The 16,583-nt window shown below is 36.0% G+C and overlaps 1 protein-coding gene across 5 annotated transcripts in view; it reads left to right on the forward strand.

Annotated features, from left to right (window-relative positions):
* STXBP4 (syntaxin binding protein 4) overlaps nucleotides 1-16,583 on the forward strand; it is a 208,642-nt gene that overhangs the window by 31,433 nt on the left and 160,626 nt on the right. For 4 of the 5 annotated variants that reach the window (XM_058444671.1, XM_032162787.2, XM_058444672.1 and 1 more), the window contains exons 5-8: nucleotides 1,172-1,278; nucleotides 1,459-1,669; nucleotides 2,642-2,717; nucleotides 9,432-9,523. In XM_058444671.1, coding sequence (XP_058300654.1) covers nucleotides 1,172-1,278; nucleotides 1,459-1,669; nucleotides 2,642-2,717; nucleotides 9,432-9,523 — 486 coding nt within the window. The remainder of the gene's footprint in view (nucleotides 1-1,171; nucleotides 1,279-1,458; nucleotides 1,670-2,641; nucleotides 2,718-9,431; nucleotides 9,524-16,583) is intronic. The other variant, XM_058444673.1, reaches the window with a different exon arrangement.

Raw genomic sequence — 16,583 nt, forward strand, 5'->3', positions numbered from 1 at the left:
TATTATAAATAATACAGCTTAGATCAAAGATCAGTATCCAAGGGATATATTTTAGTAGATAAGACTTTAAAGAAAGATGTTTTCTTGAATTTGTGGAAGTTACTTAAGTACTATCAAGGTGAAAATCTCCCTTTTTAACCATATAAGCTTTTTCTGTAGTTATAAAAATAATGGTTTCTACCACTGTACTAATTAATGATAAATAGGGAAATACCTTAAGAACTGTAAAAGAAGAAAGCTAATTTTTATTTTCTAGTTTGAATGAAAAGAAAAGACAAAAACTGGGAAACTTATCTGACCACCACATTAACTGTTGTTCCTGATATGCTCTGTCTTACTCAGGCTAGCTATGAGCAAGCCACGCCTTAGCAAAGGCAACACCAGGCAGCCAGTTAGAATTGTCATTATTAGCAGGACGTGGCTAACAATATATGCACAGCCAACTAGGCCTTAATCATAGGGGGATAGCAGGTCTAGTAAAAAAGATTATGCTGAAATATGGGTAGGATCAATATAATTAAAATCCTTGGCCAGGCGCAGTGGCTCACACCTGTAATCCCAGCACTTTGGGAGGCCAAGGTGGGAGGATTGCTTCAGCCCAGGAGTTTGAGACCAGCCTGGGCAATGTAATGAGACTTCATCTCTGCCAAAAATTTTGAAAATTTAATTTTTTTTTTTAAAAAAAGACCCTTGACTGAAGTTTTAAAAATCTCAGTGTGGGATAAATCCACACACACATTGAACAGTTTGGTGGGAGGACATATGTAGGAATGCAGAGAAAATAAAATAAATGAGTTTTGTATTCTGAAATATCCCACAGTTATTTGGCCCACTTTATCACAGAGTCAGAGCTTTATCAGCCCCATAGTGCTCAGTTTTTAAAACAGGTCCCTTTTCCTGGTATACTGGCCTATGTCCTACCTACCATATTAAGAATTCTTTAGCATGTAAATTTATTCATGCAATACATGAACCATTCCATTTTACTCATATATATATTACCAATCCAGACTTTAATCAAGACATTTTGCTACTGAGGTTGTCTAAGATTTTACTTTTTACTCTTTTTGAAGGCATTCTTCACGAAAACTTTTCATTGCTTTAATTACATCAATTATTTTTTTTTAATACCTCATTAGTTCCTTTACTGTTCCTTAACTGTTTTTGTTAGGATGGTCGTTTGAAGCCAGGAGATCAACTTGTCTCAGTCAACAAGGAATCTATGATTGGTGTATCATTTGAAGAAGCAAAAAGCATAATTACCAGAGCCAAGTTGAGGTAACTATACCATCCATGAGAGAGAATGAGTCATTTAGGATGTCTCCTTGAAAGTAGTAATTTAAGATGTGTTAAGTACTTTATAAGAAATATTTTTTAATAACATTTGAAACATTATCTTGGATTTCAGTTGTACTATATTCATAGCATATCCATAAAGCGATTTCTTTTTAATACTAGGTTAGAATCTGCTTGGGAGATAGCATTCATAAGACAAAAATCTGACAACATTCAGCCAGAAAATCTGTCATGTACATCACTTATAGAAGCTTCAGGAGAATATGGACCTCAAGCCTCAACATTAAGTCTTTTTTCTTCTCCTCCTGAAATACTAATCCCAAAGACCTCATCCACTCCCAAAACAAATAATGCCATTTTACCTTCTTGTGAGGTAAGTCAGGTAATCTTAAATTTCTCTGTATATGCACTCCGTAAATCCCCTATACATTTTTACATTGGTTATGTACATATAGAATTATTTCAGTAAAATTGTTAACAAATTAATATTTCTTTGAAAGATTTTTTTCTTTTTTTCTATTTAAAATTTTTATGCTGTGTTTTCAATGAACATATTTTAAGTCAGCATGTCCTGTGTCCAGGAGCATGACTGGTTAGAAAATACCAGCATGACAAAATGATTCCATAAACATATGCCTAGATATCACTCAAAACTATGTTAAGAATGTCATATTTCGTTTCAGTTGGTTTAGTTATTTGCCATTTCTGTTCTCTGCTTGACTGAAGTCAGGCCATCTTCCTTTTTGTTCCTTAGCTTCTTCCCCACACAGTGAGGCTAATCCCAGGCATCCAATCTAGGAGTGTATTGCTCCTTCATGTGCGCATGCTGTAGTTCACCCAAGTAGAATCACACAAAATGGGGAATTTCTATATCAGAATTAACATAATCAATTACTAACTGCTATATTATCCTAACAAATTACAGTTACAGAATAAAGTGTGTATTATTTATATCTGTGTTAGCTGTAAAATAGGAAATTTAGGCTTTTAGTCAGTAGAATAAAATTCATCAAAGGTAACTTCAGTCTCGGGTACATGCTGAACAGCGACAAAGTATAAGATTTTCTGTCAGCCCCTTATACTTTGTCACTTGGGCTATAATACTTTTAAAAGACAAGATGTGTGGCCTTATATTTTGTTATCCTTGGATGTGGTAGAGCTGAAAGCAATTGTTACCTTTAATTCTGAATTGCTTTGTTTGAAGATGCATATACCAAAATTTTAGAGGGTTCATATTTGAGGGATAATTACTTTAATCTCTGTAACCATTCTTTTTATGTTAACATGGGCTTCAAGTGACCTACTTTAGTAAATGACATTGCATATTCCTCATTTTCTTTCACAGACAAAAACTGGATACAACAAAACAGTACAGATTCCAATTACTTCAGAAAACAGTACTGTGGGTTTGTCTAATACAGGTAAATACACATTTAATTTCTATTTCCTGTTTTTTACTTCAATTCTCTCTCAATTAGGAGTATGTAATGTGACTTAAGACTTTGAAGAAGGGTGAATTATGTCTTTGTTCCTTCAGTGAATGAAAAAGTAAAAATAATGTCTTTCCGTTGGCCCCTGTTAAAGTATGACTTTTATTAGAAATTTCCCTGAACAAAGAGTTGAAGTTTCAAAAGATGCATTGTCATAACAGTGTTTATGAAGCTATAATAATTAACGAATTGTTTAAATCAAATAATGAAAAGTCTTCTATAAAGATCAAGATTAGGTTGCCGTGTCCTTTTAGTGCAATACTGATGAGGCATATTAAATACACCTTTCAGAAAACACATTATAGAAGGGAGCATACCTTAAGAAAAGAAATGTATCTTGTTTTTATGGAAGAAATCATATGGATATCAATCAGAAAGGATGTCAGTATTGTTAATTCATTATTATTGAGTCTTAATTACCATAAAATGATTTACTGACTTTTTAAAACAATAAATCGTTAATTATCTAAGCCAAATGTAAAATAAGGATTTTTATTTGGCTGTAAGGTGCTTACAGGATCAATATGAAGAAAAAGTCCCCTGAAATTATCTCCAAAAGTTAAACACAACAATGATAAAAAGACTAAACATAACTGAAAAACTAATTATATATGTCTAATTATAATGTAAATTTTTACCTGTATATTTTAATTTTGTTTTAATAGCATTATTTATATAAGAACTGAAAAATAAGGAAGCATTAATTTAAATTAAATAGCTACCAATCTTTTTTTTGAGATGGATTCTTGCTCTGTCAAAGCTCCGCCTCCTGGGTTCACACCATTCTCCTGCCTTAGCCTCCCAAGTAGCTGGGACTACAGGCGCCCGCCACCATGCCTAGATAATTTTTTGTACTTTTAGTAGAGATGGGGTTTCACCATGTTAGCCAGGATGGTCTCGATCTCCTGACCTCGTGATCTGCCTGCCTTGGCCTCCCAAAGTGCTGGGATTACAGGCGTGAGCCACCGCCCGCGCCTGGCTCAATAGCTACCAATCTTTACAGGAGTTTATACTATATTCCACAGTAGTTTACTCTGATTTGGGGTGGTATTTACCAGTGGGTTAATAGCAATCTTAAGCCATGAGTTGTATTACCTTTTACTTAGATTTATTGACCCTTAGAAACTTTATAGCATTATTCCTCTTACATAATTAATTTCCAGTCTCTGCATGTACTGTATTTATTTTAAACTGGGAATCCTTATGAGAAGAAAAAGACAAATGAAACAGTCATGAGATGAGCATCAAAATTGCTAGATGATGGAAGTCAGAATCCTTTATTCCTTGATATTATAAAATATTAATAATTATATAGCATGTTTTTAACTTTTAAAGTAATTGAACTATTCAATGCCTCTTTTAACCTTTTATTCAGTAAGGATTTACTATGTTATATGTGTAGAATACAGTACAACAGGAATTATGAAGAAATTAGGATATTTTCTGTGAGATACTTAATAGTATATTGTGAAATAAAACATGGGGCTAAAAATTCTAATTATTCAAATAAAGAAACATTCTAATTTATATGCATGCATTTGTTTATAGGTGTGTGTGTATGTTTATTTTATCAAGCAGCTACTATTTGCAGTTTTTTGTGTTAATCGGAGCAGGATATGGGTGGTTTTGTTACTCTAAAAAGCATTCTGTCTTGTGGATGAATAACACATTTATACAAATTATGTAAAGACATGAACGAAGAGGCCTAAGAAAGGAAGTAGTGAGTGCTATGAGTATGGTATAAGGAAGGCACAGTGGTTACCACCAGGCTCTGAATACAGACTCAGTGTTCAAGTTCTTGCTTTCATCTTATTAGCTCTGTAACCTTGAAATAGTTACAAGTTACATGGAGTTGTTATGAGGATTAAACAAGATTATGCATGTCAAGCACTTATATTGTAATTAGTGCATAGTATATGCTTACTAAATTTTCCTGTTACTAATAATATGTAACCTACAGCTTAGAGTGTAGCTCAGATAATATTCTAGGTCATGTTTATAGAGCAGAAGGAAAAGCTTCCAATTCTTGATTCAATTTTATGTCCTCCCCTTGACCCCAAAAACTAGTATATAATAAGGAATCCATCACAATATGCAGAAATTAAGAAAAATTTCTTGGCAAAAGTCAGACATTATCCAAATCTTGAAAAAAGTGGTAAACATCAATTGACAACTGAACACAGGAGATCGTTTCAAGTTAAGGAAGCACCACAAATAAAAGCATAGAACTAAGGATGAGCTAGATGTCAGATGACTCTTAAGAGGCAGGTGTGATTAGAGAAGAGATCTTGTTAACAATGAATAAACTCAGCTAAATTTACACCAGTCGCTATAAGAATAGTGGTAGATTTTGTAATAGAAAAATAAGTTAGTGAAAAATATATTTAAGTAAGTTATAGGTAAATATTAAAATACAATTAAGACAGAACATTTTTCTAGGGTAGAAAGTGCATCAACTCAGTCTCATTTTCTTCTACATAAATGTAGTAGGCAAGATATTTCTGGGGAGTGGAAAAAAGGCAAAATCACCTCTAAATTATCTCTAAATAACTTATATACATTGTGATTTGCATATTATAAGTACCTAATTATAGATTGTTACAAATCAGAAATTAACCATCACTTCTGGATTTCTTCAGTTACCTGATACTAATTCAAAAAATATAAACGAATTTTAATGTTAACCTCAACAAAAGTAAATGTAATTAGATAGTTCTATTTCTGTTCTTATCTAATTTTAAAATCCACATAATATTTGTTTTCAAAAATAATGCTATTACAGAAATTTATTTCAAAATCCAGAGTTGTTTACTAGTGCTATATATAAGTTGAATAACACATGAGTTTGGAAGTGAGCTAACAATATACTAAAGACATTTCTAAGGATAGCAATAAACAATTGTTGCAGCCAGGTGCGGTGGCTCACATCTGTAATCCCAGCACTTTGGGAGGCTGAGACGGGCAGATCACTTGAGGTCAGGAGCTCGAGACCAGCCTGGACAACATAGTGAAACCCCGTCTCTACTAAAAATAGAAAAAAAAAAAAAAATTAGCCAGGCACAGTGGTACACGCCTGAGGTCCCAGCTACTCGGGAGGCTGAGGCAGGAGAATTGCTTCCTTGAACCCAGGAGGCAGAGGTTGCAGTGAACTGAGATTATGCCACTGCACTCCAGCCTGGGTGACATAGCAAGATGCCATCTCAAAAAAAAAAGAATTGTTGCATGAAGAAATACAGTCATTATTTTAACTTTACTAATAGCGCATAAAGCATTAATTCCTTTAGACCAAGTCTTTTGAAACTGAAACAAAATAGTTATGGGGAAATATATCCATTCAGAGTTCATGGTATTAAGCAAATTGTATTGATCCTTTCCTTACAAAACATTCTTTTCTTCTGCTGCTACAAAGAGGACAGGAACAGAAGATCCGAGATAGGCCAGGCATGGTGGCTCACGCCTATAATCTCAGCACTTTGGAAGGTCGAGATGGGAGGATCATTTGAGCCCAGGGATTCAAGACCAGCTTGGGCAACATTGTGAGACCCTGTCTCTACAAAAATTAAAAAATTAGCTGGGCATGGTGGCATACACCTGTGGTTCCAGCTACTTGGGAATCTGAGGTGGGAGGATCGCTTGACCCCAGGAGGTCGAGGTTGCAGTGAGCTGTGTTCAGGCCACTGCACTCTAGCCTGGGAGACAGAGCAAGACCAAGACGCCATCTCTGAAGAAAGGAGAAGGAGGAGGAAGGGGGAGGGGGAGGAGGCGGGGAGGAGGAGGAGAAGGAGGAGGAACGGGGAGGAGGAGGAGGCGGGGAGGAGGAGGAGAAGGAGGAGGAACGGGGAGGAAGAGGAGGCGGGGAGGAGGAGGAGAAGGAGACGGAGGGAGAAGGAGAAGGAGAAGAAGCGGGGAGAAGGAGAAGGAGAAGAAGCGGGGAGAAGGAGAAGGACAAGAAGGAGAGAGATCCAAGAGAATAATAAGCCATACTTAGAAAAACTCACTCCTCCAGAAAGGAGTAAATAAAGAGCTTGGAGCTGGGATAGAGAGATGTCATTGGCAAATGAGGAAAACTTCTATGAGGGGCTTTCAGGTAAAGTTACTCTGAATTGACCAAGTGTGCTGGAGTTATACACAGACCCTCTTAAGGTTTTAACTCAAAAGTAAAGGTCTAAGTTGTCTGGAAAAAACAAGATTTTGTTAAGCCCTGATTACATATTGTTAAATGAAGGTTAGTATAATTTTACATTAAATCTCCTTATAATACAGTGTCTCTGTGTTGATATTAACAATACTGTATAAGTTTTCACAGTAGTTTTCTATGATATTGTTGATCTTCTAACTCCTATGAGGCAGTCTGGTTTATTCCCCCTACTTCATAGACAAGCAAACTGATTATGAGAGATGTTGAACACACTTAAGAACATTGGTCTGGAGTCACAAGAGATTAGACTCCTAACATTGTAATGTACTAGCTATGTAACCTAGGCTAATTTCTTTACCTTTTCATGCCTTGGTCTTTTATCTTTGGGATGGGAATAATAACACCTGTGGTCACTGTGGTCATTTTGAAGATTAATGAGCTTATATAGGTACATAGTTTACTGTTTAGATAGAAGTAAGCATAAATAGGAGCTTCTGTTCTTTTCACTGTTAGAGATAGCAAATTTTTATGCTTAGATGTAGGAAAACGTAAGTGAGAACACATTCCTCAGTGTGTCAATGTTGTAGGCGTTCCTGTCTCACCTTCTCTCATTCTCCTCTCTCCCCCTTGCTCTCCCCTCTGCAACTCTTCCAATCACTTAACACTTGAAATGAATAATTCAAGCCCAGGTTTAGTTTTTGAGACCATAATCAGGTTCACTTGGGTCCACCTAGTGTTAATGTGCCTTAATTGCAGGCCAAACACCAAGCTGGAAGTCATTGACAAGCTTCACATATCCAAACCTTAAAGGATGAAAAATAAAGTTATCTGCTGGTTGGTCTTCCATATCATTCCACTCCATGCTGATCTTTATACTACACTTTAGGTTTGGCACAGGATTTCTCTTAGGAGAGGAAAAAAATTATATGTATGTATATAAAAAAATTATATGTGTACGTGTGTATATATGTATATGTGTGTATATATATATGCATACCCATGTATGTATATGTGTATATATGTATATATGTATATGTGTGTATATATACACTATATATTATTTTTAATCTCATAGCCAACAATTAGGTATCATGATTACAAAGGAGATTCACTTACTTTTATCAGAATTGTAAAAATTCTATTTAATACTAAAATCAGTCTTTTTCAAAGTTTAATTCCATTTGAAGCTAAAAGTCAGCCTCCATTTTTTTATGATCTTGACACCTATAAGCTATATTAAAGATTTTACATAGAATGTTAAGGATGTGTTAAAGGTTTAGAGGAAGACTATTTATTTTCATATGCACTTCTTATGTTCTTAAGAGAATGCAAATCATTTTGTACTTAGAGACAGATGCTCTGAGAAATTTTAAAAAATTAAAACACTGCATAAAGATGTGACATTTTCCAAAGATTTTTCTTCTTCCTCTTGTTTCTATGTAGAACTAGTAAAATATCATTTAAAAGTGTATTTAGAATAGTGGCAATTTAGATAGTAAGATCAACATGAATTACAGGAATTTGTTTTACAAACTTTGGCATATTAAAACATACAGTATTTCAAGTTCTGGTCTTTTGTAGCATCTTTTTTATTCATGCAATAGGGACAAAGGCTCGTTTAAATAATCAGGGTATGTTGAGAAGATGTAGGAAAATGGGTAAGAAGCCTATGACTTTTAGCTCTTGCAAATTCATTTATGCTACTTGAAATGTAACCTGTCTTTAAAATAAGAAATAAGATTTTTAGCTCAAAGTACAGAATCTATATTATACTTTATGTACAAACTTGAAATGACTTGCATTTATGGTTTTTTCCAGAGTACTTTCAGAATACACATCACAAAACACTTTTACCAGTTGAAAAAATACCAACATCTTTGAACAAAAAGACTTTTTATCTTTTTAAGGCATTGTGTGATGTAGTAGTGGTGGGATGTATGTTTGTCTTTTAAGTTAATATATCTGTGGGACTTCACAATGCATAATTGGCTACTCTTATATCTTAGGACTTAAGTGAAGCCAGCTTATATAAAAAATTTAGACTTAAAAAAATTATGAAAACTGGCCGGGTGTGGTGGCTCACTCCTGTAATCCTGGCAGTTTGGGAGGCTGAGGCAGGGAGATCACCTGAGGTCAGGAGTTCAAGACCAGCCTGGCCAACATAGTGAAACCCTGTCTCTAACTAAAAATACAAAAATTATCCAGGCATGGTGGCATGCACCTGTAGTCCCAGCTACTCGGGAGGCTGAGGCAGGAGAATCACTTGAACCTGGGAGGCAGACCTTGAGCCAAGATCGTGCCACTGCACTCCAGCCTGGGCAACAGAGTGAGACTCTGTCCCAAAAAAAAAGAAAGAAAAAAGAAAAAATTAGGGAAACAAAACTAAAAGCTGCTAACTGATTAGCTAGAATTATTTTTGAACAGCAGGAACTCAGAACATATCCTGTCAAATGAAAATTTCGATTCCAATTAAGTTCCCAATTAATGTGCACCCTGTTGTCTCTTAGATGTTGCTTCTGCCTGGACTGAAAATTATGGACTACAAGAAAAGATCTCCCTAAATCCCTCTGTTCGCTTTAAGGCAGAGAAACTGGAAATGGTAAATCCTTTAAATTTTCATTTTTCTTCCATAAGACAAAAACAGGAAAGAAGTATTCTCCTTCTTTGAGAGGATAAAGTACTGGAGTCATTAGTTTATTGAAGTTACTTATTTACAATTAAATGAATGGCAGTTTGGATTTAAATTATTTAATTCACATTTGAATTTGGTAGTTCATGGTGGTTCACTAGTACAAAATAGAAATAAAATCTTTCATAACTAAATTGGCATTTGGATCAAACAGTTTTCTCCTCTGAGAATAAGACAAATGTGATTTTTACAGTCTAGAATAAATGGAAAGATGTAACAAATTATGGCAAAGTAGATGAGGCTTCATAATGGCAATAAATGCAATCAAGTAATAGTCCATTATTCAATTTTTTTAAGTAAAAGGAAATAAAATTTTAAAGAACAAAATAGTCAGATGTCCACTAAATATAGAAAGATGGTGGCAATATACTAAAGCACTGAAAAATAGTCCTGGGGAAAGTGGAACATTGAGACTCTCATGTAAAAGAAACTTAAGATGATTAAAAAAGAAAAATTAAAGGCAGAAAAGCACTCGAAAGCATTTCTTATCAGGTTACCAGGGATCTGAAGGGAAAAATAAGCCACTTTTTTTTTTTTTTTTTGATGTAAAATGGATATGCTGCTGAAAGACCACAACCTCTACCTTCCAGTCAGTTTTTGAGGATAAAGCATTTTTACATGTTAGGAAGAGTATAAAAATGCATAGCTAAAATAAAGCACACAATCTGTTTATTCCCATATCCACACCTTTGCTTGGTCCTATGATAGTCCTTTCTCATTGCCAGTTTGAATCTTATCTAAATTCTAACTCACATAGGGGAGAAAAGATTTCTCACCCACTGGTAGATTCATGGCTAAGACACCAAACAAAAGACAGATTAACAAGAAAATAGCATGCAGATTTATTTAATGTATGTTTCACATGACATGAGAACCTTCAGAAATGAAAACCCAAAGAAACAGGGAAAACTGTATTTTTATGAACAGTCATACAGAAGTGTAATTGGAGCACAAAAGGGTGTAATCTAATGGTAATAAACTGGGGGGAGCATAGCAAGGCCTGTTTGTTCAGATTCTTAACATCTCTGTGTCTTCAGAGTTGAAGATATTTCCTTTCCTCTGGGTATAGGGAGGACCTCTCTGGAATGAGGGTCTTTTAATCTACTTTTAGGGAAGGATCAGCTGGGTTTTATGGCCCACTTCAGGGGAGAAAATGTGAGAGAAGGTAAGAAAGACCTTCCTGCTTCTGCTGTTTTCTTGAACACCAAAGTGCCATACTTTGAGGCAGCATGTCCTGGATTTTGTCATTCAATTCCATCTCCTTCATTCAGACTTTGCTAACTATTATAGTTCAGACCAACATTGCCTTGTTTTGCACAGTAGTAGCACTTACCTTCACTTTTTGGTACACTATAATCTTTTTGTACACTATAATCTTTTCTATATCTTGTTTTATCAATGAAATTAAAAGTGTCTTCACCACAGACCCTGTAGTACCTATTAGTGTTTAAATAGCTGCTTTGTGCTGCATAAAATTTTCCAATTAATTAGATACTTGAGATGTCTCCTTTATACTTTCAAAATCCTGAGTATCTTTTGTAATATGTGTTTATGTTTGTGGCTAAAATGTAAGTTCTGGCTAACACTTGGTCTGCAATCAGTTAATAGTAATATTTTCAAAAACAGAGTGTTTGAAGTTTAAAAGCATGACAATTACATATCTAAAAATGAATAATTATTCAATGATATTGATTTAGTATACATTTCTGAACATCCAAGATTTAATACCATTTTTCTGGATAAGGAGAAATTTATCCAGCTAACTGCTTTACCTGACAGACTTTGTTATTTTACTTAGTTTAAATTTTTCTAGCACATGATATTATTTTTAATCTGATTAATATTCTTAGAGGTATGAAAATCGAAATTTGTATTCTGAGAAATATGAGTTGCTTGGCCATTAAATCCGAATTCCAGTTTTGGTTCCCCTTTAAGCCTAAACAAATTATTTTTGTGGAAAAGTAAAATGCCAGTTTTACATCAAAGAAACCCACATGTGATATAAATTCAGCCTCTGCTCTTAATCAAGATAGGCTTGTTAATTTTATTTAGTAGAGCATTCTTTTTTTTCAGTTTGAAATTATATTTCTCTTAATAACTTTTTTCGTGAAATCTACATTAGCATCTGTCCACCCAAATTATTTCTTGAGCTACTCTTCTTGTTTTGCATTACTGATGCAATACAAAACAAGTAAAAGCTATTACTTGTTTTGCACATACTGATATTAATGTCATAATATCAGTATCACCTCAGCTTGAAATAGGTCTTTCTCTTTTGGTTGCTACTTTGTAGACAGATTCAACTTTATTGTCCATTATGTTTTAACATATTCCTATTCAGTAATAAATAAGGCCAATGTGGTCAGGTATTTAAAATAAAATAAAATAAAATAGTATATTTTTTAATCTTCTATAAACATTACATATGGCAGCTCGAAAATTGGTGTTTTAATAAAATTTCACAAGGAAAGGATGTTTACTAATTATGAATTTATTAAGTAATTAGCCTACCCAGTACAATTTTTAAGGAAAGCAGAGAGGTTAGAATTTGATTAAGGAAATTACCTGTCAAGACAATGTCATATATATATACACACATACAAACATATATATGTTCAGACATATGTATATATACATGTGGCATTGTCATGAATTCTTTTATATTTTGTTGGTTTAAGTAGAGAAATTTATAACACTGAACTAGTTATTTCTTAATTCCTTGTCTGTAAAATGGATTTACATTTGCCTCTTTCTATGAATACTCTGAGAATGATTTAATATACAGATATTTTAATGTTATTTCAGCAGTTATTTGTAGTGATATATTTCTTCAAATTATGAATAGTATATGTCTCATTTGATCCTAATGTTAAACTTATAAATATGCATTATAAACTTAGCAAATAGGGATACAATTTATTGCTTGGCTTGAAATCCAAATATCGTACCTCTGCATTATCTGTGTATTTATACCTATGGAAGATGCTTTGGGATATGGATGCCATTTTGCTGATATTTACTTTTACCTCTTGCCATTTCTGTAACATTTCAAGAAAACTGTAGAGGGCAATGGCATACCCAATGTCTCATTATAGTTAATGAAATGTTCTTTGTATTAGGCTGAAAGGTATGTGACTAATATTGTAACAAAGTAATTTTTAAAATTCATCATTCAGACATTAGAAAAACTTCAGTACATTTATTTGTCTGATTAACAAACTTTTATTTTTGCTTCAGGTTAAAAGATGACCTTAGTCATTTAATAAATTATTAGAACCAACTTTTTATTTTACTTTTTTCCCCCATACATACTCTGCTTACATATGAGACCTACTTTTTGATAAAACATTTTACTTTCAACAAAACTTTCATTTATTACTAAGCTTAGCTCTAGATCAATATACACTGTAGTTAATTGCATTGTGTAATTTTATTATTACTTAATGTAAGAATTACTATATATTGAGCACCTTCTGTGATAGACACTTTATTTGCATTATTTTTATAAAATTGTTTTTTATTTCTTTATATTAAAACATTAATGTACAAGAATGTATGTATTATACACATACAGTTTAAAGAATAATAAAACACACATTTACCCATCACCCAACTTAAGAATCAGAACCTTGGACATTGCAAATGTATTTCTTCTTGATCATATGTACCTCTCCCCAAAAGAGGGGAAATTTTGAGTTCGTCATTTCTGTATTTTTTCAAATTTTTAAGTTAATTTAAGTATTGTGGGATCAAAGAGTTTGTTTTTTTTTTATTTTTTATTTTTTTGCAGTTGCAAGATTTAATAGAGCTCCCATAACAAAGGGAGGGGACCCAAAGAGGGTAGCCATTGGTGGCTCGAATGCATGGGTTTATATCCCGATCATTGTCTTTCCCACTGTACTCTCAGGCAATAAATTATTGGCTATTTCTTTACCTCCTGTTTTTGCCTAATTAGCATTTTAGTGAGCTCTCTTTACTATCTGATTGGTCGGGTGTGAGGTAAGTTGCAAGCCCTGTGTTTAAAAGTGAATGCGGTCACCTTCCCAGCTAGGCTTAGGGATTCTTAGCCTAGGAAATCCAGCTAGTCCTGTCTCTCAGTCCCCCCTCTCAACAGAAAAACGCAAGTGCCATTGGGGAGGTTGGCTGACGACCGCTCTGCTTCCTGCTGAATTGGGGTGTAGTAGGGTTTGTGCAGTTGAGATTTCCTCAGGAGGGGTGCCTTCGATGTCATTAACATTGGAGCATGGGCTAGCAGGCTGGTCCAGGGATCCGTGGTAGATCTTAGTCATGGACTGCATCAGGTGCTCCATTTGAAGAACTATTTATAGTTTTACAGCTTCGATTCTGGAAGAGACAAACTTAACAAGGAGGTTAAAGATACAGGGATTGAAATGTATAGCCTGCAGTGCAGGGGATTATTTCTTTGGCACACTTCACAGTGAGCCATTGGTTAGCTTTCCATTGGTTAGCTGCAGGCAAAAGTACTTTTCCTTCTTTGGTGGCTAGCCATCCTGAGGGGAGGAAACTGTGTCCTCATGAGGTTCTCCATTCTATTTCTTCTTCTGAGTACTGGGGCTTCGTTTCCTGGAGGGGATTACCCCATAGTAGGGTTCCTTCTATAAGCATTTCTAATGGAGAGTCCTGCCTTGCAACTCTTTTTGCTTCAATATCTGCTTGGCAGTTCCCTTCTATTTCCCTTTCCTTTCCTTTCTGATGACCCCAGCAGTGTAAGACTGCCACCTCTTTAGGTTTCTGTACTGCCAGTAATAATCTCCTAATGGCTTCCTGATGTGTGACAGGTGTTCCCTCAGAAGTTAGGAATTCCCTTTCTCTCCATATTGCCTCATGGGCATGGAGGACTAGGTAAGCATACTCAGAGTCTGTATATATATTTACCCTTTTTCCTTCTCCTAATTCTAGTGCCCCAGTGAGGGCTATTAGTTCTGCCAGCTAAGCACTAGTTCCTGGAGTGAGGGGATTACTTTCAAGTATTCCATTATCACTGACCACTGCATACCCCGCTTTTTGAAGTCCTTTTTCTACAAAGGAACTTCCATCAGTATACAAGTTGAGGTCGGGATCAGTCAAGGGAACCTCTAGAAGGTCCCCTCGAATGGTGTAGGTTTGAGAAATTATTTGTTGACAGTTATGTTCTATCTTCATTGTCTGGAAGAAATGTGGCTGGGTTAAGAGTTGCACAAGTGCACAGTTGCAGCACTGGCCTTTCAAGTAATAGAGCCTGATATTTAAGTAAACGGTTGTCTGACAGCCACAAGTCTCCTTTAGCAGTGAGTATGTTGTTCACATCATGAGATGTCCGCACAGTAAGATCTCTTCTCTGTATTAACTGCTTCAGATACTAAGACTGCTACTGCCACCACTACGCATAAACAAGGAGGCCAACCCTTTGCCACCACATCAATTTCCTTACTCAGGTATGCCATGGGTTGCAAGCTTGTCCCTTGGACCTGTGTAAGGACTCCCAGAGCTATTTCTGTTTTTTCTGTGACATATAAAGAAAAGTCTTGCCCCGTTGGCAAGCTTAACACTGGGACTTGGGTTAAGGCCTTCTTTAGGACTTGGAAAGCCACTTTTGCTTCAGGTATCCATCTTACTAAATGGGTATTGCCTTTCTGAGTTTCCTTAATTACTGTATATAATGGCCTGGCTATTTCGCTGTACCTGGGAATCCATATTTGGCAGAAGCCTGTTATGCCAAGGAACGCTCTTAGTTGCTTTAGGGTTTTGAGATGAGGATAAGCCAGTATAGGCTGGATACGTTCCTCACCGAGGGCCTTGGTGCCTTTGGATAATTTTAGCCCTAAGTATTTAACCTGCTGTGAGCAGAGCTGAGCCTTCTGTTTGGAAACCTTGTAGCCACAGGTGGCGAGGAAATTTAAGAGCACTTGGGTGGCTTGATGGCACAAGGTTTCTGAACAGGCAGCTAAAAGTAAATCATCCATGTACTGAAGGACAAGAGTGTCCAGGTATGATAACTGGCTTGAGTCTTGGGCTAATGCCTGGCCAAATAGATGGGGGCTATCCCTGAACCCTTGGGGTAAAACTGTCCAGGTGAGTTGAGACATTGGGTTCGAAGGATCTTCAAAGGCAAACAAGAATTGAGAGTCAGGATGTACAGGGATGCAGAAAAAGGCATCCTTAAGGTCCAGGACTGTAAACCACTCTGCTTCCTCTGGTATTTGGGAAAGCAGAGTATAAGGGTTAGGTACAGGTAGGTATAGAGGGACAACGGCCTCATTGATAATCCTGAGATCTTGCACTAACCTCCACTGTCCATTGGGTTTCTGTGCTCCTAAAATTGGAATATTGCAGGGCTATTGCATGGTTTTACTAGACCTTGGGCTTTTAGGTCCTTAATTTTTTTGAGTCCTTGTTGGGCCTTGGTTCTAAGGGGGTACTGCTTTTGGGGGAAGGGAGGCAGAATCCTTTAGTTTAATTTGAACAGGACAGGCATTCTTTGCTCGTCCATATTGTCCTCCTGTTGCCCAGACTTCAGGATTAATTCCTTCATCAAGCAGGGGACAACAAACGGGTGTTCCTTCTCCTATGTTCAGGTGTATAATGGCCCCTACTTTTGCTAGAATGTCTCTCCCTAACAAGGGAGTGGGGCTTTCAGGCATAATTAGAAAAGCATGTGAAAAGAGTAAAGTTCCCTAGTTACAACTTAGTGGCTGGGAGAAGTATCTAGTGACTGGCTGTCCTAGGACCCCTCGGATAGTGACAGATCTGGAGGAAAGTTGTCCGGGACAGGAGAGTAAGACTGAGAAGGCCACACCAGTGTCCAGGAGACAGTTAACCTCCTGGCCCTTAATGGTCAAGCATACCCAGGGCTCTGTGAAGGTGATGGCATGGGCTGGCACTCCCTGGGCACCTTCAGTCCTGCTGCTGGATCCATCTGGTTAGTGGCTTCTAACTCAGAGGACCTTCATCCCCTGGGGCAATTGGCCTT

This window comes from Hylobates moloch, unplaced genomic scaffold (assembly GCF_009828535.3).
Source record: "Hylobates moloch isolate HMO894 unplaced genomic scaffold, HMol_V3 SCAFFOLD_10, whole genome shotgun sequence".
In the NCBI taxonomy this organism is placed as follows: Eukaryota; Metazoa; Chordata; class Mammalia; order Primates; family Hylobatidae; genus Hylobates; species Hylobates moloch.